The sequence below is a fragment of the Arthrobotrys flagrans genome, assembly GCF_004000055.1.
Source record: "Arthrobotrys flagrans strain CBS H-5679 chromosome Unknown unitig_15, whole genome shotgun sequence".
NCBI lineage: Eukaryota > Fungi > Ascomycota > Orbiliomycetes > Orbiliales > Orbiliaceae > Arthrobotrys > Arthrobotrys flagrans.
Genome location: NW_027137545.1, coordinates 1,373,700 through 1,398,447, shown reverse-complemented (window position 1 = coordinate 1,398,447; position 24,748 = coordinate 1,373,700). Strand labels below are relative to the sequence as shown.

At 46.0% G+C, this 24,748-nt stretch overlaps 8 protein-coding genes across 8 annotated transcripts; 6 read left to right on the top strand and 2 right to left on the bottom strand.

Moving 5' to 3' along the window:
- Nucleotides 1–1,026: 1,026 nt before the first annotated feature.
- On the top strand, nt 1,027–1,810 carry DFL_000350 (uncharacterized protein; the record flags this gene model as incomplete). The annotated part of the gene is made up of 5 exons (XM_067632445.1): nt 1,027–1,050; nt 1,294–1,321; nt 1,403–1,508; nt 1,564–1,691; nt 1,782–1,810. 5 exons carry the CDS (start codon nt 1,027–1,029, stop codon nt 1,808–1,810), a joined length of 315 nt encoding a protein of 104 aa, XP_067494881.1.
- A 30-nt stretch (nt 1,811–1,840) lies between these two features.
- On the top strand, nt 1,841–5,098 carry DFL_000349 (uncharacterized protein; the record flags this gene model as incomplete). Its single annotated transcript, XM_067632433.1, has 5 exons — nt 1,841–1,989; nt 2,128–2,137; nt 2,187–2,234; nt 2,294–2,345; nt 2,430–5,098. 5 exons carry the CDS (start codon nt 1,841–1,843, stop codon nt 5,096–5,098), a joined length of 2,928 nt encoding a protein of 975 aa, XP_067494880.1.
- A 751-nt stretch (nt 5,099–5,849) lies between these two features.
- Nucleotides 5,850–6,867, top strand: DFL_000348 (uncharacterized protein; the record flags this gene model as incomplete). Its single annotated transcript, XM_067632422.1, has 2 exons — nt 5,850–6,140; nt 6,391–6,867. 2 exons carry the CDS (start codon nt 5,850–5,852, stop codon nt 6,865–6,867), a joined length of 768 nt encoding a protein of 255 aa, XP_067494879.1.
- A 552-nt stretch (nt 6,868–7,419) lies between these two features.
- Nucleotides 7,420–10,392, bottom strand: DFL_000347 (uncharacterized protein; the record flags this gene model as incomplete). Its single annotated transcript, XM_067632411.1, has 4 exons — nt 7,420–7,434; nt 7,506–9,716; nt 9,776–9,877; nt 9,940–10,392. The coding sequence occupies 4 exons, from the start codon at nt 10,390–10,392 to the stop codon at nt 7,420–7,422; spliced, it is 2,781 nt and encodes a 926-aa protein (XP_067494878.1).
- Nucleotides 10,393–11,006: 614 nt separating this feature from the next.
- On the top strand, nt 11,007–12,485 carry DFL_000346 (uncharacterized protein; the record flags this gene model as incomplete). The annotated part of the gene is made up of 5 exons (XM_067632400.1): nt 11,007–11,074; nt 11,149–11,570; nt 12,254–12,271; nt 12,357–12,423; nt 12,479–12,485. 5 exons carry the CDS (start codon nt 11,007–11,009, stop codon nt 12,483–12,485), a joined length of 582 nt encoding a protein of 193 aa, XP_067494877.1.
- A 1,124-nt stretch (nt 12,486–13,609) lies between these two features.
- On the bottom strand, nt 13,610–16,589 carry DFL_000345 (uncharacterized protein; the record flags this gene model as incomplete). The annotated part of the gene is made up of 4 exons (XM_067632389.1): nt 13,610–14,820; nt 14,915–15,146; nt 15,224–16,102; nt 16,200–16,589. The coding sequence occupies 4 exons, from the start codon at nt 16,587–16,589 to the stop codon at nt 13,610–13,612; spliced, it is 2,712 nt and encodes a 903-aa protein (XP_067494876.1).
- A 4,474-nt stretch (nt 16,590–21,063) lies between these two features.
- On the top strand, nt 21,064–22,383 carry DFL_000344 (uncharacterized protein; the record flags this gene model as incomplete). The annotated part of the gene is made up of 5 exons (XM_067632378.1): nt 21,064–21,161; nt 21,239–21,434; nt 21,504–21,885; nt 21,942–22,289; nt 22,355–22,383. The coding sequence occupies 5 exons, from the start codon at nt 21,064–21,066 to the stop codon at nt 22,381–22,383; spliced, it is 1,053 nt and encodes a 350-aa protein (XP_067494875.1).
- Nucleotides 22,384–23,784: 1,401 nt separating this feature from the next.
- DFL_000343 (uncharacterized protein) lies at nt 23,785–24,339 on the top strand (the record flags this gene model as incomplete). Its single annotated transcript, XM_067632367.1, has 3 exons — nt 23,785–24,086; nt 24,168–24,263; nt 24,318–24,339. 3 exons carry the CDS (start codon nt 23,785–23,787, stop codon nt 24,337–24,339), a joined length of 420 nt encoding a protein of 139 aa, XP_067494874.1.
- Between the last annotated feature and the right edge of the window lie 409 nt (nt 24,340–24,748).

Here is a 24,748-nt window from a genome sequence, read left to right as displayed (position 1 = left end):
TAATATTGTGGTATTGACATTTTATATTCATTGCACTTGTCGTAAACCCGGGCGAATAGTACCATCTCATGACAAGAGTTAACGACAATATAATATTGCAAATACGCAATGAGGCGCCACAGTGACTACCGCAAGTTCCTTCGTTCCGCTCCCGCTTTGTTCTGCTCCTCCCCAGCTTCTGAATCAGTAGAAGAAATTGGCAGGTGCATAAAAAATAAGAATGATAATGAGGAACTGGCGAAGCTTAGGTTCGAACCAACATCATCTAGCTAAACCTCCTGTCCTCATCGACAAGACCACGATGCACTAGTGGTTTGCACAGAGATTTTACCGTTCAAACTACAACACCCTTTTGGTTAAATCTGGTGAAGATAGAAGGCATAAAACCAGCCAAAACAGAGGGATAGTGGATACATCGGTATTGATGAGGAGAAAGATATTGCATTGTCGTATGTAGTGTAGTGCGGTTATTTTTAGACAGAATGAGTAATCAGCTATCAGATGCGAGATTGCTTCTATTGGACACTTGAGCGCAAGGTTATTCGGTTTAGCAGCGACCTAAAATACAAATTTAAACTAGATTAGAGAATAGTGATGGACTATCTGCCTACCCTCTTTTTTTATTTTTATTATTGAAATCGCTGGGAGCGGGGTTGAACTGGCATATGTACCAGCATACTTGCGGAAATAATTACTACTTTCCGTTAATCCCTGTATCTTACGAATGAACTCGAGGCTAGGATACTGCGTCTAAAAATTTGTTGTTTCCTTCCTGTATTTAAACGGCCCCTGTACCTATTAGCGCAGCTTTTTTTAAGGTAAAAGTCCTTCGAGGTGCGTACGTACGACAATACATATACTGCTAGGCACGTCTTTGGACTACCGTGAGAGTAGTAGTTACCCGATTGCTAGATGTAACTTTATTCACGTGCGCGATCTTGTAAATATCCATCAATTGAGCTTTAGAATTGCATTACTTGATTATGGAGGCTATCTCGTCGATATATATATATATATATAGGTAGTATGACTACAGTCGATTCTTGGAGCGTATCCTGCCGATGTAAGTGTAAAAACTGACGAAAAAAAATAATTTTTTTTTAACTGACCTGAGTACCTAGGTATAGTAGCTAGCAGCCCTTATCGACACCTGTCGTATCATATTGCTCGATTTCTTGCGGCATCCGCACGGCAAACCTTGCATCGGGAACCAACAAAAAACTCAAACCGAAATCGTCACTTCGCAGCTACCAACGGGACCAACCCGCGGATATACGATGATTTGGTCTGCAGACGCACGATAGACGAGCCCAGGATAAAAGTACGTACCTCTGTAAACTATGCGCAAACTGAGCTGTTTATGATAGTCGAGAAATTAATTTTCGAACCTGGTTATGTGAAGATGAGTATGTTAGCTGGAAATCTTACTATTCGGCTACCGGAGACAAATTTACTACAATCATTGGGCACTTGGCCCCACCAGACCAACTTGGTCCCCTTGAGTTTGCGTATATAAAGGGCCTTAGGCTCCCAGGCAGTTTGCTAATCTTCATGGTACTACAGTTCTCGCTCACCAAGACAACTCGAATTAGATATCGATGTATCTCTCTTTCATCCGAAAACACCGCGCGCTACCACAACTTCACTTGTCATTAAATTAATCTATTTAAGCATCGGAATAGCATCTAACGGTATACATCGATATGTCATCCATTTTTACAAAATGCCCAACCAATATAATCGTCTATAAGAACTAAATATTTGTCTGTCGGTCACCTCAGGTCACTGTCTTCACGCGGTCTTCCTATAACGAAACAATTTCTCAAAACATATAATCCCGATGTCTCAGTCAAGGAAACGTGCTCGTCCATGCCCTAAGCTGGATGATGACGAGATAAAAGAAGAGATGCGGGTACTGTATCAGGTACTCTCATGGAAGCCACAAGAAATCGCGGAAGAAATCAACAAGAACCACAATTTGACAGTAACGTGAGTTAAAGTTTTTCCCAGCCCTTCGAGAGGTGCAGCCTTCAAAAATCACGTACTAGTTCGATGCATATTTATTGGTAGCGCAGCTTCAAAATACAGGCTAGGGAACATATGATCTAATAGTTGATTTGGTAATAGGAAATGCCAGGTCCGTGATAAGCTGAATAAACTCGGGTATAAAAAGCGACTATGCCCAGGGGAAACCGAGGCAATATATCGACGAGTGGCCGAGCGGGAGTCGATCGGTAAAGAATCAGAGGTTTTCATTAATGGGATCGTCACCATTTCTAAAGAGAAGCTTCAGAGGTCAATAAAACGTAACCTTACGGCCCTTAAGGAATATCGTATTTTGAGAGGTTCGTACTACTATAGTGCGGGTCTTTGTTTCCCATGATAGCTTTAATTTCAAGTCCAATCTAATGTTAGCGTATGAGGGGCAGGGATCGAAGACTACTCCTCAACTACTGAGCTCCCTGGACATATTCAAATTTGCACCCCACGGGCTTTTGATATGGACTTAGTCCTCCCAAGACCTAAAGTCATTCGGCATATTCAGCTTCGCATTCTACAGAATCTACCAATTTGGCAATTCGGTTGCTTGCTCGACAAGATTACTCTTTCGCCCTCTCATATTAACAATGACGGGAATCTTAAGATTACGGCTCATCATTCAATTCCATATTCCCCGCTTCTCCGCCTCATTATCTACCGAATATCTAATAATTTGATTTCTCTCTTGTCTGGCGAAATACCTCAACTTTTAGACAGAATTAACGAACTTGGATTACGAGAGCCATTCAAAAGATTATTATCGAATACCTGTCTCTCAATTTCTGCAGTTTGCGAACTGATTCTACCCTGGCTCTACGTGGGACAAGATCTCGAATTAGTGGAATTTATTTGCGAGGCTCAAAAAATCAAACTACCACTGTTCGATATCCTTCTCACATTTTTGCCATGGAAGAGAAAAATACTGAATGTCGGAGTAGCGTGGGTAAAAACGGCTCTCAACGACATCGAAAAATCGAATAGTCTGCCTAGATCGCCTGATGAACTGGGTGCACTGCTTCGCGCATGTAAGAGCATCCGAGGAGATATATCGTTGTTCCAACGACTATGGGGTCAAAGGAATTTCCCCGAGTTCGTCACGTGGGGTGGCCGTTCCCTCAGCAAGAGTACCCCGCTATTAACAGATGACGAGAGTCAACTGGAGTTACTATTGAGCCTAGGATTTACCGGCTTTAAGCGGGAATTGACTCTCAGGGCGGTATTGCTGGACAACCACAACATAACAAGAGTGTTCTTAGAGCACTCCGGTTTAATTTCAGATGGGAAAAGCAATCTTTCAAGGCCTGAGAACACAACAAGCCAAAAACGTGCACATGTCTGGGAAACGCTGGAAATTCCAGTGTTTTACCAAATCGTGTCCCAGTTCGTGACCATTTATAGTGTACCTAATCGTACTGATATCTGGCACAGGGAGCTTACCCCATCTGAATCTGAGAGAGAGCGTAAATATAGCATCAATCAAACATTGGTTTGGGCGGCCTGTCTAAACCCGGAAATGACGGAGTATATTGTTCAGGTCATGAAATGGGCCAACCCCTCGCTCACCGAGTCTGAGGTAGTAACACTGGCACTTGAGATGCTACCACTTTGGAGGGAACATCAGGAAAAACACAAATTCTTTCGTGTTGATTTAGAGCTTAGGCTATCCAAAAGGTTTCGTCCAGTACTGGCTCTCAAACGATTGCTTCGGTTTGACGTAGACCCCACTCGGACGGAGCTGTGGAAAGATCTTATCTGGAACTATTTGGATGTTGACTGGATAGAGAAGTGCATCTATATCGGCGACGATCCTTGGCGTAAAGATCATCCTGAGGAATATGAGAATACCTTAGAGTACCTGCGAGTCTTTCTACAGTGCCCGAACACCATCAATAGCGACAGTTGTGGATTGCCCACTCGAAGATTGCGTATCGAGTATTCCAAAGTCTACGGCTCTAAGAGTCGCCCTCCCTTTAAACCAATAGTCGTTGCATTGTTTTTGAAAAAGCCGGAGGCCTTTTTACTCCTGTTGGAATCGGGTGCATCCACCACCGATTTTCTTCCAAAGGGAAACTACCAAGCCAAATTCATCATCAATGCCGAGTTCATACGGGCATGCCATAACCGAGATTTACAGCATGTCCATGATCTCTGGGATCGCCGCATAGAAGCTGCGGATGTAACGGATCTATCTGAAAGTGATCGGGTTGATCGTTTTCTACAAAACGAGGATTTCGGTGCCGCCACTGACTTCTCGCTGCAATCAAGAAATCCTCTTCTACGCATTAAAGTATTCATGGCTGTCGCGAAGGCCGGAACTGAACCGAAGCACAGATCAATTAGCTTAAACCTCCTTCGACTTCTGCTCGATGCGGTTATACTGCCAAGCCTCGAAGATATCCGTAGCCTCGAATTCTGGCATTGTCAGTTGCAAGCATATGCATATGACGACGCCCTGCACAGTGCCATTGTCGGTGACAATATCGAGCTCGTCGATACGCTCCTAGAATACGAGGGAAGGTCAAACCTCCGAAAATACGGGAACCCACCACAGAACTGGCCGAGGTCTAGGTACGAGGCAATGCGGAGCCTCCGTCTATCGTCTTATCGAGCAAGGCGTAATCATGTCTCTAAGGCGGCTAGCTGTAGTCTAAGAATCCTCAAACGCCTAATCGATCACGGTTTCGACATAAACGAAGGTCCATGTGAAGTATCCCCGAGTAAGGGGCATACGGCTTTCCATGGCGCACTAACGTCTGGTGACATGGACACGATAGTTTTCGTCCTTCAAAGCGGGGCTGACATATACGCCCCCTGCGATCGTTACTCATCAGCAATTGAGTACACTGTCTGCAATGGTCGGATAGATGCCACAGCACTAATTCTTGCTGTGGATCCCAACTGTCACCACCTAGCATTACAGGCTGCGGAAAAGACAGAGCATAATTACGTTGCGGAGTATGTTCGCAATTGGAAGCCTGGGTCGAGCAGTATCCTTTCAGATCAGGGTAGCTCTGCGGAGAATATATCAAATCGTCTTCCGGTTGCCCTTCCGGTATAATTTTCCTAGCTCTACTGTTGTGGATACCTCACCCGGTCCCCGGCCTTTGTCTAAGGGTTTTGCATTGTTTCTTGGTATTATAATAGGCATTATCACTATCCTCGAACACACTTTTGTTGCTCATATTGTCATCTTCTCTCAGTGGCTTCCATACCTCCCTTGCATATTACAATGGGTTATCGGTGTTCCTCTCATAACTAGTTGGATTTTGTCATTAGGCCATAAAGAGCTATATATCCTTATCAGCCAAGTTTATTTAACATTTTCTAAGTAATTGAAAGTACTTGGTAATCATAGTTATCTGCCCCGTGGGCCCTTCGTAAGATCTTGTGCTGGAGGTTTTGATAGTTGGGAGAGATAATGCATTGAGACGGTTCAAGCCGAGTGCCGTCCGCACGAAGCCTTGGATGGCCGGATATCAGGGTACCACCACAGGCTCAAGTGCTTCCGAATCAATACTCAATTTTACGCACCGAAACAAAATCTGATCCCACATATAGCCGAAAGTTACGTAAATCTGCAGGATCAGCAAAAGAGTTGAGCATGTGGTATTTTTCCGCGCACCCCCAACCTCTTGGGCGAGTCTTGGCACCGGATATAAATCTCTGCCTTTGCCACAACCATCTCGAAACCAAACTCTTCCACCCTCACACGACACCTCATCTCCTTTTCTTCATTAACCAAAAAACTTCATCCCCCGAACCCCCAAATACATTCCACTCCCCCCAAAGTCTACCAACTACCATTAACCATGTCTTCCCCCTCAGAACCCCTCAAGAAGCGTCCACGCACCCAATCCTGCCCACCACCACTTCCCACAACCGTCGCCACAGCCGCGGCTCCAATCCCAACCTCCGATAAATCCACAAAACGACTTATAGTCGTTCTAGCCCAAGCATGTCTTGAAACCCACAAAGTAACCACAGGAAGTGGTCCTAGCGCGGGAGAAAAATACGTGCTGTTGAACAGCGATGATCATATCGGTGTTTTGAAGAAGATGAATAGAGATATATCGGATGCTAGGCCGGATATTTTACATCAGGTTCGTATTATAATCCACGAGGATATCCAACATCTCCCCGTGCCTCACATTTTTTCCTTTGTTGGCGCTTTTAGCCGTACATTCCCCTCCATTCAACATGGAAGAAAAACCAAGTTCTTACAATGTGTCACAAAATTTACCCTGGGACCACCGTATAACCCTCTCCCTCTCTCCCTTCTGGGGAGGTTGGGAATGAGGTGTACAGTGCGACGGGGTACAATTTTATCCACTTTTCGAAAAAACAATATAGTGCCTCCTAACCCTCCTCGACTCTCCCGTCAACAAAGCCGGAAAACTCCAAGTCTACGTCCAATCCACCAAGGGTGTCCTCATAGAAGTCAACCCGACAGTCCGTATCCCCCGAACGTTCAAACGTTTCGCAGGTCTAATGGTCCAATTACTTCACAAACTCTCAATCCGTTCTACCACCTCACCGGAGAAGCTTTTGAAAGTTATTAAAAATCCTGTTTCGCAGTACCTTCCTCCGAATTGTAGGAAGATTACGTTGAGTTGGGATGCTCCGGTTAGGAATATGAGGGAGTATGTGGATGCTCTGGGTGAGGATGAGAGTCTTTGTGTCGTTGTTGGTGCTATGGCTAAAGGGAAGGATGACTTTGCGGATGAGTGGGTGGATGAGAAGATTGGCGTTAGCAATTACAGTTTGAGTGCCAGCGTGGCGTGTAGCAAGGTCTGTCATTCTGTTGAGGATTGTTGGGGTATTCTGTGATATCGTAACGTGCATCACTTTTTGGACTACGGAGCAGTACTACCGAGTACTTCAGAGTATACGGTTGGCGGGAAGAAGTTCAAAAGAAAATACACAATTCTTTTAGATTTTGGACCTTTGTGATGCAGTTTTTATAGTCCTATTGTTTATAATGCATCCTCGTCGATGAAGTTAATGACAAATGCCACTCAGCCTGATCTCTATCATATCATTACCAGCATCCAAATTCAAGTTGGATCTCTTATACCCGTGATCCCAAGTGAGGAAATGTGAGCTTTTTTATTCACAAAAGGAAGACTACATTACTATGAGCTATGAGATACAGCGTATAACAAGAAAGAAACTCGCACGTAGGAACAGGCTGACAAAACGACGGCTTAACCTCCAAAAATACATAAGAGGGTTCGGGTCGGAGCGGGTCACGTCACAGTGCGGAGACAAAACCAGAGTGTATCAAGAAAGAAAAATGATAAAATAGGTGACTTGGCCTCTCGTTAGAATACGTAAATCCAGTCCGACCGTCCTCAATTCCAGGTAGATAATAATTGTGTCTTAAGATTGGTTTACCTTTGAATCAACATCAGTTGTTAGCCTATAAATTCCAAGTTGAATAGCCGCAGCTAAGTAGATGTACCGACCTTTTCTCTGAGTCCCGTCAACCACAATCCCATTCCAGCCCCTCCATCACTCCTATCTTCAACCAACAAAGTCTGAGCCCAAAGCCTCAAACTCGGCTCTCCGTCTTCTCGAACAACGTAAAGATTTGGCACCGTAATACTGCCTACCATTTGTCCCTTATGGCTCCTGCTCTTCTCAATCACATTTCTAACCTTCTCATTAAACTCGTTCTCAACGACTGGTAGTGTCGTCTTTCCGACTTTAACGTGTTCAACAGATGGTAGGCCGAAGACGTCCTGGATGAGTTCTGGCATAGCATCACGACCAACCCAGAGGAATTGGTTTTGTGTATCATCGATGAGGTAAAGGCCATATCGTTGAATACGTTCCGAAGACAAATTGATAGGTTGAGGGAGTACAATCTCCCCGGTTTCAGGGTGTGGGAGACCGCATTCATCAGGCATGTCGTGGAGACTGTACATCTTGGGGTGAATGTACTGCATCAACAACTTGGCGGGCAATGTTGATAGCAAGCATAGCGCAGACGACCGAAGGTCAGATGGGATCTGTGCTGACTTTCTAAGACCGACATGCTTGCTGAGGGCCAAGAAGAGAACCGGAAGAGACTTGAGGTTGTTGCAGAAGCTAAGACCAGCTGACATTCCCGAATGTGTACCTTGGAGTTCCTTCTTGTAACAGACCAGGAGTTCCTGGAGTTTGGTGTAGAGAGCTTCACGGGCCGACTCCAGGCTATTCGACAAGGCCTTCTCCACGGCTCGGTGGGAGTAGAAAGTTGTGATCGCAATTGGGTCGGCGGATGCGTAGATCTCCGATAGATTGTTAGTAGTAGGAAGGGTGAGGGTCATGACACGGATTCTTCTTTCACCGTTACATGTAGTATGAAGCACAGCCGTTTGGAACGTTACAAAGTTCTTTGTAAGGGTTTCATCGATCGCAACCTCAACAACGTAGCCTTGATCTCTCGGGAATGCAGGGAAAGCGCAAAGATCGCTGCTGCGGTTGAAGAAATTGCCGTAAAAGGTTGACATCCGGAGACCAGTAGTGGCACGGACACGCATGACGGCCTCGAGGGCGATTTCAGCGGAGAGGTGATCGCTGAACTCTTTGGCAAACTTGATGGCATCCTCGCTACGGGCTGCAGACCAACCGGGGTAGAAGTATGTTTGGCCACCAGTGTAGCGGGGCAGGTTAGAAAGGGAGGCGACGTCTTGGTAGGATGATGAGAACAGGAACATGTCGACCGAGACTTGCGACTTGGAACATTCGACAGCAAATGACTTGTAAAAGGAATTGCCGGTTTGGAGGAGTGATGACTCTTTAGAGGTGCCCAATATCTTCTTATCTTCGCGCATCTCGAGCTTACCAGCTCCCAAGTTGGGAAGAGTTGCTGTCAAAACCACCATCTTGCCTCCAATCGAAGAGATGAGCTTATGACCGGCCTTCAAAGCGCTGCCCATGCACGAAGCGGAGTTTGTCGACGTCGAGTACATATCCTGGAGCTTGGAGAGCAAAGATTCGATTCCCTCCCTGCAAGCAGATAGAGATACCAATAGATCAGTAGGCACCGGTAGGAACGGCTCTTCAAGGTCGGAAACAACAAGCATGGCCGGTTCGTTCGTCTCAGCATTAATTGAGAAGTAATGCAATGCGGAGTCAACACAGATGAACCCGAGTCTCGTCCTCTTATCCTCATCAGGGATTCGGTCCAAGCTCTCTAAGATAGTTCGAGCAGCAGTGGCTAGCAAACCGCTAGTAACGGCAGCATAGCTGACATCAATCAAGAACAAGTAGACCAGTGGCTGTGGTGGCCGCACCATGTACTCTTGTGGCGCAACAAACTCAACGACCGCGTGGTTCAACTCTGCTCGCTGCCACCTATCTGCCTGCTTCTGATTCACGTGATCCCAATCGAAGGCTTGAGGGACGTCATTTGTGAGATTACACAAATTACACCTCCATCGGTGGCCATGGTCAAGGAAGCTGACATAGGGATTGATGTAGGACCTGCATCGACGACACCTCGAAATGACGGTATCTGTGACAATCGGGACCGGAGATTCGGCATCGGTGAGGGATGTGTATGGTTGGATGACAAGGGCGAAAGGAAGCTTGGATTTCTTAAGAATGTTGTGAGAATGTGGAACTGCGTTAATGGTTGATCGCATGTATGTTGGTGAGCAGTTCGCGGTTGGAGACGGAGTTACAGAAGACTAGTAAATGTCATTAGTTCCGTTTCTCCCAAATGCCTTGGATTGTAGAACAAATTTACATTTGGAGGGAGATTTATGGTTGGTGGTGGATGGTCGAGTTCTGCAACGTGGAACGGCTGCATCAAATCGATGGTTTGTAAGAATGAAGATGGGGTTCCTCCCTGATAAAACCATCAATCAGCATTTAACTATCATCACCAGCATCGCTATACACTCGACATACTGCAGGCTGTCCACCTAACGATATGCCACCCATTTGACCTGTGAGTCCTCCCACATCGGGTGCTGCATAGCCAGGCGTCGGCTGACCGTACCCGGCAGGTTGTCCATATTGTTGTTGTGGCTGCTGCTGCTGAAGTAACGGTTGAAACTGTGGTTGAGGTTGAGTCTGCCCATACCCGGGACCGGGATCATAGGAAGGAGCTGGCGCAGGAGCACCAGCTTGATACCCAGCTGCCCCACCATAGCCTTGATCTGGAGGATATCCACCGTGTGCCGGCCCTCCTAGAGTCGAGTTTGCTCCCTGAGCGAAATCATACTGTTGAGTAGCGTATGCTCGAGTTTTCTTCCCACCGGCACCGGCTGGTGCGCCGGGTCCTTGAGGAGGAGGAGGGGCACCAGTATCCTCTGGTGGAGGTTGTTGCGACGGGTCGCCCTGTGGCTGATAACCATACATTGCGAAGTAAAACCAGAAGAAGATGCGAAATGGGAGCTGCCAGATGGGATCGAAGCCTGAGATGGAAGCCCAGATGGCGGGTTATGACGGTGAAGGTAAGAGTTATACGGCGAGGGCTCTCCAGATGTAGTTCCGAGGTCGTTAGTCTGGCCTTCTATCTCTATGACGCGGGCAGCTTGTCTGCCAAGCTTCATCAAAAGGCCACACTATATCACAACACTGGGACTTCATGACAGCTCTCAATTTCAAAGATGCCAGCGGTGAGTATCAAAAGCGCAGGTGAAGATTCGAGGCAGTGTTGGGAGTCACAATTGACTCAATCTAACAATTTCAGCTCAATTTAATTGATTCGGGGAGCTCTGATATCACATACGGACCCCAGCCCGGCTCAGAATATCATTCTATCGTCGGCGTGAGCTCTTATATTCGACGTGCTGTTGTATTTTGAACTCACAACGCAGAATGGTATGATCATGGGCTAATATGGCGAGGCTGAAAATGCCCTGATACAAAGTATATCATGGTATTGAGGGCAATGGTGAACGGTTGATTACGTCCATAGCATTCCTCTTCCAACTCTTGCGCATCATTTCAAGACCTTGCCGCATAGTGGGATGAACAAACGACAAAACGAAAGCGTCGACGGCAAGGACTTCGCTAGATATCTCAAAAGGGCACCGAGGTCTGAACAGACCGCAGGTCTTCACATGCGCAGCCAGGAGTCTACAAGTAACATTAGTTCCATTAACAAACAAGAGACAAGCTCGCATCGCAGGAATTGAAAAATCCTCGAAAACCTACAATCCCTTTCGCCATCGAAGCCGAACCTCCTTCGCTTGTAGACTCTTTCGACGATGAATTTTCAGACGACGAAGACCTAATCAGGAACAAAATTGCCTACCACAAGGCAGAACGGGGGAAACTCCTAATGCAGGAGCGTTCCGACCCCGCGATTCTCAAGGTCCACCTCGTCGCACTTGTGGAACAATACAAAGTTGAGGATGCCAAACTGGATCTCCATCTCGCAGTTCTATATAGTTCTGACCGTCTGAGCGAAAAAGTTCTTCAAATACTGAAAGATTTTAAATTCCATCCCGACCTGACCCCCGCAGAGAACGCGATGGCATATCTCGTCAGAGCTGCTGCTCATTGTGATTTACTCGACGCTTCTGAGGGGCGTAAGGACTGTTGCCATGTGACCCAAGTTACAAGAAAATACAGCAACTATCCTGATATAAATTGTTTTGAAAATATCGCAAACTATTATGCCGGCTGGTGCGCTCGAAAGGCTGAAAACAAAGCCGGCGAGTTATATTACAATTCATTGTACGATTTCAATAAAAGTTTGCCTGAAATTCAGTTCGGCAAAAGGCGCTACCAGTTTGATCTTCGACCCTCCAAGTCGGAGAGTCTGAGGCAAGTATCCAACTTCGGCAACCATCCGCTTCTTGAGCTAACAATCCGAACAAAGTAATAATGGACAGCCGGAACCCCAGGAAAATTCGCTCTGAAAGATGACCCGCGGATCTCTGTCCCTCCAATTCTATATCCTTCTCCCACTTCTGCATTCGCTACACTAATTGAATTACCTAAATCTCCGGTCTGTCCGTATATCTTCCTGGATAGAAAGCATACATGTAGCGAAGAAGATGAGATGTATCTCCGGCTCGTATTTTCAATATCAGCCAGCAGGCCACGGCACCCTGATAAACCAATAGAGCCAATGAAAGAGAAACAACCAGGAGCCTGTAACCTAAGCTTATAACGCCACCGGAATCTCGTTTTTATATCAACTTCCACTCCCAAGCCCAGATACTCGAGGTCTTCCTTGACTGTATCGAATCCGGCCGAACGTTTTTAGCCTTTAAAATCCTCCGTGGTAAGTACGATGCATCGGTGATGCTAGTACCAGATTTCGCGGATATGCTTCTACCAGCTCTACTGACATTTGAGCCACTCACCAGGGAGCCATCCACTAGCTATATACGACTACAACCGCGACTATCTTATTGGCTTCGGCTACAAAATCTGGTACCCACAAGCAGCGGCCTGCCGCCCTTACCAATACGTACTCACTCGTTTCCAGTTCTTAGCTCTCTTACGGCCCCATGAAGCCGATCTCCAAACCGAGTTGGCCGTTCAACGATTTCTAGCGGGTATGCAGTATCTGTGTGCCCAGCGTGGGTTCACACTGATTACGCAAAGGTTCAAAATCGGTTTCACTTTCTGGCCGCTCTACTCGTCCCAGAACCGGGCGTTGAGGACAGCTACACCTCGGAATGCGTATCTTTCCTTTCCATTGTTCTTGGTTTTCCATTATCTGAAGCCAGTCTTGATTCAACGCCATATTTACTCCATGAAACTCTTGTTATCTCACTGGCAGCCGGGAACACCACAATGGCATCCGCAATAGCAAGGTATGCCACTCACTTGCTTACAGCGCAACCAGTGCGACCCCTCCCACTTCTATATGGAAATCACGGATATGTTATGGCCCCTCTCCCACCAGCAGTGATATTGGAAAGCAAACGGGGATATAAGACAAAAGGGTCATTCCTTTCGCTGCTAAAACGATCCTTCTGGGAGTTGGCTGAGTCAAACTGCAAAGTATACGATCTAAACCTCTTCCATACAGCCGCGAAATACACAACTTTCTCGACATGGCCGCTATTTTATCTCCTCCAGAATCACAAATGTCGACACTGTCTTACCAAGATTATAGCGGACGATGTCCTCGGCTCAGGTGTAACAGCATTCGATATCGTTCTATTCCGAGCAGTGACACTGAGAACCTTCGGTCAACAGCAATATGGAATTTTAATTGACATCGCTAACATATTCTATCGATACGAAGTTGCTTATAGTAATTCCTTTATAATCCGTAAAGGGTATTTGGAAGTGCTAGATTCAACAGGGTTTCCATTGTTGGTTTCTATCAAGATACTCAACAGGAACAACGTTCAATCATGATACAAATGGGAAATAAAACGCTCCAACTAACATACCGATAGTTTTGTCGGGACTTGCTTACTAGATCCTACCATGGGTGACCATAGGCGTCTGACAACATCTCCTAGACGCTTCCTAGGTAGATAATTTCCATATTTTATACCTCGGAAGTTCTTAGCCTCGTGTTAGAGGGATTTCCTAGTCTAGTATTGTTCGATGTCTCAATCATAGATTTTACTACTTGACTATTAGCTAAATTTCTTGTTTTTTATTTCACTGATGGCATACTTATGGAAGTTTTCATCGTTGTCCTCCCCGGCGTCTTGGAGGCAGTGGATGTTTTGACTGGGGGTTCATCTGAGCTTGTAATTGTTATACTGACCGATTTTCCCATGGTGCTTGCCGCGAACGTCAGGATTTCACTTCCAGTTACTCCGTAGACCGTCGTATATATCGTCGTGGCAGGAGCCCCGTTATCCTTCGCTTCTGGAGTGTAAGTGACAGCACGTCTGCGAGTTGAAGTGTAACCCCGGAACCTATTAACACTCGCGCGCAGCATTGATTTTCGGTCCAGGACAGGCTTTTGAAGCCCTCCAGGGCGCGGGGCTGGATTTGCAAAACCTTGTCGGGGAGCACCAGCAGCCCCCGCCATCATTGAACCCTTATCACCAACTTCTGGTGTTGGATTTGGTGTAATAAACGTTTTCACTGGTGGAGGCCTAGACATCATTTCTGTAGCAGCATGCTTAGTACCATCCCAACCACCTGTATAAATAGGCTTTGTCGGAGACTTTGTGGTAGTTGGTTTGGGGGTTACTTTGCGGGTCGACTTTGGAGTCGGTTTGGGAGTGGCGGCAACGCTGGTAATATGCATTGCGACTGTGATTGTTGATTGGTATGAAGGCTGGGCCGGTGGATTTGGATTACCCTCTTCCTCCTCCAAGCAATCTTCATTGCCCAGGTCCAGGGGCTCGTCGCCTTCCAAGGGTTCATATTCGTCATCATCTTCGAATCCAATATCTCCGGATCCACTCTTGCCTTTGTTCCAATCCTTACGACGTCGAAGCCGTCTCCATTCAGTATCAACTGTATTATGGGAGCACCGTGGCTTTTTTGGCCTTTCCACAATCTTCTTATCTTTTCCATCACCTTTATCTTCCTCATCCGTCTCGTCTTTTCCGGGGATTATATCGTCCCAATTTGTCTCGTCCTTCCCTGTTCCTTTGTCTTTCCTATCCGTCTCATCTTTTCCCGTTCCTTTATCTTCCCCATCCACCTCATCTTCAGAGTCAGGCCAACCGCCCGAAGGGTCACTCCGTTTCCCCAACTTATCTCTGGGTCCAACCCACGCCATTTTGATTGTCGAATCCTTTTCATAGGGATAAGCATCTTTGTATAATTTCTCGACGGCCTGAAGAGGAGTCCAGGCAGGATGGTCTGACATGTGACTAGCCAGAATTCCAGTTATCATGGGGACAACTATACATATTTCTTAGCAAGTGTTCAAACACGATAGCCACAGTGATGCCGCAGGAGTTTGAAGACTCGACTCTTTTCGTCAAGAGTAACTTACCAAGGGACACTCCGGCTTCTTCAACATATTTTTCACGCTTAGGCTTTACGTCAGAAGCGCGATTTGATCGTATATAGGGCACAGTTATAGATTCAGCTACGCCGTATATTTTTACGTATTCGGCCTCAACATGACCTCTCAATCGACCCTTTTCGTCCGCCTGCCCAGCGATGACTAAATTGCTAATTTCTTTCGTGCCCCTTTTCGCCGGCCAGTCGAGAATGGGCCTTCCCTATGTCCCCTCAAAGGTTAGTGCATATGCAGCCAGGGTATAGGGACGTGAAAAAAATCTGTAGACCCTCAACCTACCACCGCATCATTTCCTGTACCCGCCACAACGATCACATTGTCCAATTCCAGAACCTTGTCCAACGCTGCGTCAGCATATATCGACATCAAATCAAAATACCCCCTCTCGATCTCCTTCAAAAAAGGATATGCCTTCAATTCGTCTTTATCCTTACGCAAGTGTCCGTCAAGAGAAACGCTCAAGCTGATAATCGCCTTTGATGGGATGGAGTTCGAACGCTTTTCTAGAATCGCTTTTCGTATATTGAGTAGCATCTCACAGTATAAATGTCCATTACGATTCCTTTCGCCATCGGGGTTGAATATAGCGGTGATAACGTTCGCCTTCGTTGCAAGTCCAGTAGTAGAACCGACAATCTTTGATACGACATCCGTACCATGATAGGTCAGATAATCATAATCCGCAAGGCTGATTGCTTCAGGATCAATCCCATCTGTCTTCATCCATGAACCAACTTGCCGATAATGAGACGCACTAGCGAATGCCTCATGATGTCCCGCCGCAGCAGAGAGCCCAGAATCGACAACATACACATCTACACCTTGACCCTGCCCACCGGCGTAGTATGCTTCGCGTAAATCCCACCACTTCTGCCAATTGCTATCATCTCTACCGTGCGTTCCCTTCGGCGGGCATGTGAGGTATCTAATATCCAGAAATCGCCCATCACGGTATGGTTCCCCGGCATCAGACCCGCCTGACCAAGAACTGCTTGTCGAGAATCTGCGTGGCGAAGTCTTGCCTGGGATATACCCGCTTGGTAAAGAACCTCCTGGCGAAGACCCGGAGTCAGAAGATTCAGGCGGTGTTCTGCCATCCAACTTCATCATTTTATCGATTAGTCGCCGTTCAAGAGGAGCGTCAAGCCATGCCCCGAGCTACACCATGAAACGAATCAGTATGGTATTCATGTTTTTAAGGATTTAGGAGAATTGTTGTGCATTCTCAAGAGGAAACGAACGTATGTATACTTACATAATCCTTGAGTTTATCCAAAATCAAATCTGCCACTATATGGTATTCAGTCTGTACCACGTAAAATGCCCTACCAATTCCATGATGCCATGATCCAAAGTACAAAGTTTCTTGACTCTTCATGTCATCTTCTATTCCTCTTATCAGCGGGTCTTTGCCGAGTATGTCCTTTATCAAGACACTCCTTAGAAAGATATGCGCCACAGGATCATTCCAGTACTTTTGCTTGACTACTAGAACACACTCTATCTCTTCCGCGCTGTAATACGGTTCTGACCAACCGAGGTCTCGGAAAGGTTTGTCTCTTTTGTTTATTTCTTCGGTGTCTCTTTTATTTCCTTCATCGGCGGCATTTCCTTGGCAAGCTGTTGCCCACAAGAGGCACAACATCCCCATCAAGAGGTTTTGATAAATAGGTTTTTTTCTCATCGCAAGATAGGTCAACAATTTGCTTCGATATTTTTGAGGAATATTCTTTAGTAACTGTGAGGAATCAACCCTGAAAGAAATTGGGGGTGTGAACTCAAAATGTATACATAGAGTTATACATACCGTGTCTCGAAGCTGTTGGTAAACTACGCTGTGAGTAAGTGCATTGATTTCGAGATTAATCTAGCCGCGTCCAGATCGTCGATCGAAGGAGATATTACATATATACCCAGATTTTGTTTCGGTGGAACAGCACCGGTCTTGAAACTAGCTTATATTTATATTTCGTCTCTCACCTAGCGTCGGTTGGCCACAAGTGTATATGTAGCTCACCAAATTCTCATAGAGGCTTAGATATTTTCCTTCCCTGCAGCAGAGACCCAGCCATTCCAACTGATACTCATGTTTCTGCATTCCTTACTTCATAGATCTATTAGTTTGTGGCATAGATAAACGGTTCATGCATCGTGAAACACACGTTTAGTTGTTAGCGTTGCAATGCTACGTTAGGACCGTTCATTTCGTTGCCTCGCAAACCTAAATTTATGTACACAAAACACGTTATACCAGCGGCTCGGTTTGCGTCATGATGTCATATAGTTTTCAGCTATTCAACCCAGCAATAGTAAGATTTCAGTAGAAATGCAGTTGAATTTACCGTTAGTTCTGAGAGCTATATGCAACCCTCGAGGTTCAAGAGTTCTACGATAATTTCCAACACGCTTGTGCGTTGTTCGTGCACACAACCTACGCACCAACCTGCACCTTTGCAGAAAGGCTGTGATATTTCGGGAGCGCTCAATTGATTGTCACCAACTGTAATCACAAGTTTAGGTGAAATCATTACAGGAACTCGAAGAACGGGCCTAGTTTAAGGTTGAAAAGTATCATCACAGTACAACTCCCTAGCCAGCTCCAGCGTACAGGCTTCGCCATGCCCGAAAACATGACCTCGGGCGTCTACAGTCACACAGCGACCGAACACACTAGTATTGCGCATATGCCTTTAGTTGAAAATACTTCCGAGCCCCATCAAAGCCAGGAGCACTGGTCTTCAGATCGTCTTCCACTAACCCCAGCTTCAGAGACTGAAATTTCCACAGAGACATCCGGGCTGGAAAATACAGCCACCGACAACAGGCTTTCAGGGAAACCGAAGCCCAAGGGATACAAAATACGCCATCTAAACCGCCAGGAAGCAGGCCGGCGTACGGGGAAAGTATCGATGCGTTACCGTTCGACTTCGATGAAGACGACCTAACTAACGAAGAGGATACAACAATACTTGTATACTTCGCAATATCACTACTTATGAGAAAGGAAATCGATATGGCTTTCACGCTCCTAATCGCAAACTTCAAGTTTGTAAGCACCGCTAGGTCCGAAATCAACCTGACAGGGTATCTGCTCCGCGCGCAAGTTTCGGTTTTGGTCCACGAAAGTGTTCTAGGAATAAAAGATTGTCGCAATACTATAAAACTGGCCGAGAAATATAAAACTGCGGGGGATGGAGGGGAGGCTAAAGAGCCTCTGTTCGACAATTTCAGGAGCTCAGCATACCGGATCGCGGTTTAATTTTGTGTAGCACCGATTCGGAACGCGAAGCTAAGAAATGGTACTATATATCATTGTACCAACCTGACACCCTTGAACCAGTTCTGGAAGTTAAATCAAAGACCGGAATTGGCTTGGAGTCTTGGATGGTAATGGAGAACTAGAGGTCCTCGAAAACGGAAGACACCAATCCGGAGAAAGCGAGCTTGAAGACGACGGTTTGTTAGAGCAAATATGCTCATAGGTCAAAAGACCCCGACACCGGAATTCCCATGTATTTCATATTGCCTGGTCATGACTGGACACAGAACTCGTTAAATCTAATATACAGTTCCAAGGGTGTGGTTGCTCAAGAAGACCCCGCTTGGAAATACATCAATTTCCCAAAGAAAAAAAGGACAGGCCGCTCCAGCTGCTACAGAACTGCTTGACGCAAATTAGACACTTCGATGAAGAATTTAAATCCGAATATAAACCGGGTCGCAGTTTGTATTTGCGAGCGTGAGTAGTCTAGAGGCGGCCCTCCGTACAGCTATATCTATAGACAATACCGAGTTCATTGGTTGTGTTACCGCCCACCACTCCCACAGGATCGCCCTGGCTGAAGATTCAAAGGGCCTCGTTCACGCAGTTATTAGATCGAGCTGGTCTAGAAACACAACCATCTTACTAGAAATACTCGAAAAAGTTAAGCCGAATCTCCACAATACCTTATCTAACGGTGGCAATATCTTCCACTATGCGGCTTACTACTCTGTCAACCATATCTCAGCTATGGACTGCCCTCTACAGTACCATAATTGCTCGACGTGCCTCCTCGCAGAAATGAAATTCCGTGGTTCTAAACACACGCAGAATGAGAATTCCCAAGGCCCTCGTCTTGCTTGCAATTCTACCAACAAATCCGTTTGGGATGGAAAGCGATAAGAGATCGTAACATATAATCAGTAAATGTATAGCTGCCATACTCCTCGGTTGACTCTTTATCCCCTTCCTTCGTGTATTCGTTTAAATTCGAGAAATTCAATTAAGCTTTCTAAAGACCTTGCTGTTGTCCACACTAAAAATAATGATGATGCATGCGGCTAGAAATTTTCGAATTCGCGAACATTAATCCGAGCCTCTGCAACTGGCAGTAACTATTTATTTAAGCGAATAGCACCCAAGCCACTACCGACGATCCCACAAACGCCAGTATAAAATGGCACGGGTCCAATGCTACCTAGAGAAAAAGCCGTTATGCGGCACAAAATACAACAGCTTAACATAATTGATGCTGCTATAACTGCTTGTTTTGTTTGGTTTCAAACAGGGCCTGCAAACAGGAAGCACAGCCACCGTGCCACCGGTGAAGGCTGGGCCCCGTACTTGTTTCGGTGTGTTTCAGGGCGCTTAGCTCGAAATTGGATCCCGTTCGATTGGGCAAAGCCCCTCTTTGGATTTCTAAGTTGCAGCGCTAACCAGCCAACAGAACAGCTCCAGCAGCCCCTCCTCTTGTTCTTTGCCGTCTCTCACGGGACAGCTCGTGGGCGGGACTTTGGTGCTTTTCTTCTTCTCCTTCTCTACGGAGAACTGAATTTGGATCTAAGAGTCGATAGCTTCCTTCGAGAGTCCTTCGAGAAGAATTCAAAGACAGGTACCATATCCGCACTGTTGAAAGGAGATATTGATCGGGTATAACTGGAGCTCGCAGCTTAGCTTCGGTTGTGCTTATCATATCGGGAGCTCGAAACGTCGTCTTCTTCCCCTCTTTACATACGCACGACCATTGACCCCTTCAAGATTACATACCACCCTGGCGACTTCTCGCAGCAGGTTTAATTCATAAAAGCTTGTGGATAATCGAAATTAGATATCCGTTCGTTTGAATCCAGCAGATTTCAACCTCAAACAGACGTGCCATTTCCATCCGTCCTTTGCCTTTCGAGGTCCCAGCAGCCCGGTTCAGAAGGACCCCCAGCTCGAAGCTATTTTTAAAGGATCAGCCTTAAGCGCGTAGGTTTCAAAGGTTCTTTTTCATATGATCATTCAGCAGATATCGCATCTTCTTACCCTCTGTTATCTATATTGTAAACTTTTGGCAAGCATCACGTATGCAAGCAAGGCCGGTTTCAGACGGGAGGGCCCATGCCAGCCCACGGCGAAGCCTTTCTCCACCCTTGTAAATGTTCCATCTGGTGATTTTTTCAGGCGTCAGTGGTGATGATGTCGAAGGAAGAGGAGTGTGACTGAGGCCATGTAAATACCCAGCTCTGTTCCTACCCAATCCTTCCTTTATTTTCCCCTTAGTCTCTCTCATCAGTACTTTGTATCCTGAGTTCTCATTCTTAGGACGTTGTCGGTACTCGCTTCTCGGCTTCTCATTCGGCGTTTCCTGCAAACTGCGTTTCTGGTAGAATCATCATTTTCTTGACTCCATTTTAATACCTGTTCAATCATTCTTCCTTCTTATTTAACCCAAGAAGGTCCTTTTCGTATCCGCTGAGCGGTTTCGTGGTGTTTTTCTTTTAATTCGACAGCTGTCATATTACCATCAACAACGCCGGGTGCCAGTACCAATAGCAAGCAAGCATACTAACTAATCCTCGTTCCCCTCACCCCACTTTGGCCCTCCAGACCACCTACATACTTCTCTCCCCCCTTCAAAACCACGAAACAACTCCCACTCCAGGAAAAAAAAAATACATTCTCTTAAAAGGAAACCGGATTTCCTCAGAACTTCCTCCGACTACAACCTTTTTTAAAAATATATATATCTACGTTCGACAAGCAACTGCACGTCTAACGAAAACTCTCAATTCCCCTATTTTTCTACTTATCAACCAACCCCCGAACCCAACATCCGAAATCGAGGCCGCCTGTGGGGTAGTCAGTAGCCAACATGTCTCGCCAGAACTCGAGCCGAAAGATTTCGTTCAATGTTAGCGACCAGTACGAGATCCAGGACGTCGTCGGTGAAGGTGCCTATGGTGTTGTTTGGTGAGTTTACCGTGTACCAAATGCATGATAACGAGTTATACGGCAGGCATTAACGAGTGACATGTTAAAAATAACAGCTCAGCACTGCACAAGCCATCCGGGCAAAAAGTCGCTATTAAAAAGATCACGCCGTTCGATCATTCCATGTTCTGTCTTCGTACGTTGCGTGAGATGAAGCTTTTGAGGTACTTTAACCACGAGAACATCATTTCCATTCTCGATATCCAAAAGCCCCGGAACTATGAGAGCTTTAACGAAGTCTATCTTATCCAGGTACTTTCCCTCAAATATTTTTACCTTCTAATAGAGTAGAGAGTTCATACTAAAGCTTATTCGATCCAGGAACTTATGGAAACCGACATGCACCGCGTGATCCGGACCCAGGACCTCTCAGACGACCACTGCCAATACTTCATCTACCAAACCCTCCGTGCTTTGAAGGCCATGCACTCCGCCAATGTTCTCCACCGCGATCTAAAACCCTCCAATTTACTTTTAAACGCTAACTGCGATCTCAAAGTCTGCGATTTTGGACTTGCGAGATCCGCAGCATCGAGTGATGATAACTCCGGGTTTATGACCGAATACGTCGCAACCAGATGGTATCGTGCTCCTGAGATCATGTTGACGTTCAAGGAGTATACCAAGGCTATTGATGTCTGGAGTGTGGGATGTATTTTGGCGGAGATGTTGAGCGGGAAGCCATTGTTCCCTGGAAAGGACTGTATGTCCCCCATAGCCTACAAAATATGTTGCGATCATAGCTGACCATGGAAATAGACCACCACCAACTCACCCTAATCCTCGACGTTCTTGGTACCCCAACAATGGAAGACTACTACGGTATCAAGTCACGCCGCGCACGAGAATACATCCGTTCCCTGCCATTCAAGAAACGTGTCCCGTTCGCCAGCATGTTCACAAAGACCTCGCCTGCCGCATTGGATCTACTTGAGAAGTTGTTGGCGTTTAACCCAGCGAAGAGAATTACAGTTGAGGAAGCTCTAAGGCATCCTTATTTGGAGCCGTACCATGATCCGGAGGATGAGCCGACCGCACCACCAATTCCTGAGGAATTCTTTGATTTCGATAGGAAGAAGGATGAATTGACGAAGGAACAGTTAAAGAGTGAGTTCTTTCCCTAATAGTTAATTTTCGGATTGGGTGGAATAGGAGCTAATTGACTTTTGCAGTGTTGATCTTTGAGGAAATCATGCGGTAGATCGGCAGTGTTTGGTGGTGGCGGATTGAGAAGGGGCCTCGAGTCATTTTGTATGCGACATGGGATGAATTTGGAACAGCGCCAGTGTGGCATGCATAAGGAAACCGAAAACAACGAGTCGGAGAGCAGGAATAACCAGCGAAATGATATAAGGAGCGAGTGACAGGACCAGTTTCCATTTGGCTGATTTATTTTTTTTTCCATTTATATTTCCCTTTGCCTAACGAATGATACATATCCCTTTTTTATTATTATTATTATTTATTATTATTTTTTTCTATTTTTTTCTACGAAACCTACGTTTTCTTGGACGACTAGGCCTCTTAAGGATGGTTTCCTTTTATGAGTGAAATGAACGGTCCCGGACGAAGCCATGTATACAAGTTCTATATATATCCCACCTCAACCGCCTTCAAGGGTCAAAAGTCGAAGCGGGTACATCCGGAGAGTGATATCATGTTTCCGCCAGTCGTCAAGATATCCATACACCGACAGCAGAAAAGGTAGTGTATGCCTTGGCAATCCGCCAGCCGGGGAAACCAAACTCCTAAAACACTCACCAGACGGTAATACAACGATGCTTCTCAATCAACCACGCAACTTACCTACAAACCATGTCTGGCAGCTACCACGTCGGTTAGTTACCATTACATATAGGTTGGGGTAGCTAGCTTGACCCGCTCATTCTAATGCAGATGAGCATACGTAACCCTCTCCTCGCAAGGCGTCTTTGATATCAACCCCCCCTGTAATTAAATGACAATTATGAAAGGTTATTGGTTCAATTATGAATCCAAGCACTTAGGGCCTTGAAGGGTTTGGAGAAATTCCGCACTACTGTTCAGCCTTTTGAGCGAGAGGATATTTTCTGCTTACCTAACTTCCGAAATAACCGACGGCCCCTGTTCGTTTTATCTTGTGTGGGTGCGGGGAGGTCACAGAGCCGAAAGGAACCAGGAAACTTCGCACGACATTTCGAAGCAATGCTGTGAATTCGAACATGACAGATACATTTGGGGTTTTCTGTTGAGGAATGTTACCTTGGCGCCTTGATTTTCCTTTTCGCGAACGAATCTGGGATCCGGGTTTAAGCAAGCAGTGCAAAATGCAAATGCAAAGCAATCATGCAGCGTCGGACGAGCGAGTGCGAGCTTGGATGTCGGTAGATGATGCATGCAGGGGAAAGAATTTTTTAAGATTAGTCCTTTTAGACTTAGCTTTGGAAGAAGTGTATTTAAAAAGGCCGTCTTTCCGTCAGAGCCGTCGTCTTGCTCGAGGTAATTATATTTAGAGCCTTGTTCTTTAATGCTTAACTAGCTCCCGATCGATCATCCGTCGCCAACCTTCCTTCCTCCACCACCCGAATTCCAACACCTACAAACCCCCTCCAAGCTAAACCAAATGGCCCGCACCGCCCTCCTCATCGTCCTCTGCGCAACCCCCTTCCTAACCCTCGCCTCCTTCTTCGAATCCAAACCAAAACCGCCCCCAACATTCGTATCCAAAATCCTCCCAATAATCGCAACATTAATAGTCCTATCCATCATCGCCGTCGTACTGTATCTGGTCTGGAAAACGGTGGTATCGTTGGGTAGTGATGTTCAGAATAGGCTGGATAGCGGTGGGGTTAAGCTTAGCAGGAGTGGAGCGGATGTGGAGTTGAAGGGGGTTAGTTATGAGAAGTATAGGGATTTGACGCAGCAGTTAGTATTCCGTTTTTGATTACTATTGGGTTCGAGGTTTTTTTATTGAGGGGGGTATGGTGACTAATCGGGGTCATGTAGGGTTGTGGTCTCGGCGTGGAATACATCGGAGACGAAGGATTTTAATAATAGGTTCTTTACACCGAGGAATAAGGGAGCGCATAGTCAGAAGAAACCGTGGGTATTGCTGTGTACTTTATTCCTATATGCGCGTGCTGACGGATATCGTAGAGTTCCTCAAACCGCGGATTAAGATCGAAGGCTTGAAGCTGGATGCGAAGGGCATCTTTTATTCAATTGATATTGTGTCATAGAGAAATTAATATAAGGGCTGGAACCCATATATTTCATCAACTGTTTAGATTTAAAACGTACACCGGAACACTCCCTACAACCTCTATCGAATTCTTCAGTTGGATTTCTCGATATCTCACCTCCACACCTTTGTCGGATCCTTATCAGACGAAGGAGAAAACTCGAGTGGCTTCCCATGAAACCGTAGTAGCCTGGTTATCTTGGCTCCAGGGACTTTATCGCTAACACCGCTGTGGTCTCCTGGGTAGATGAACAAACCCGTGGGAGGATGTTAATGATGGCTGTGTTTTAGATAAAGCGTAGGTGCTACGGTTTACTGCTCGTCTATTTTTATTAGAGAGGATAGA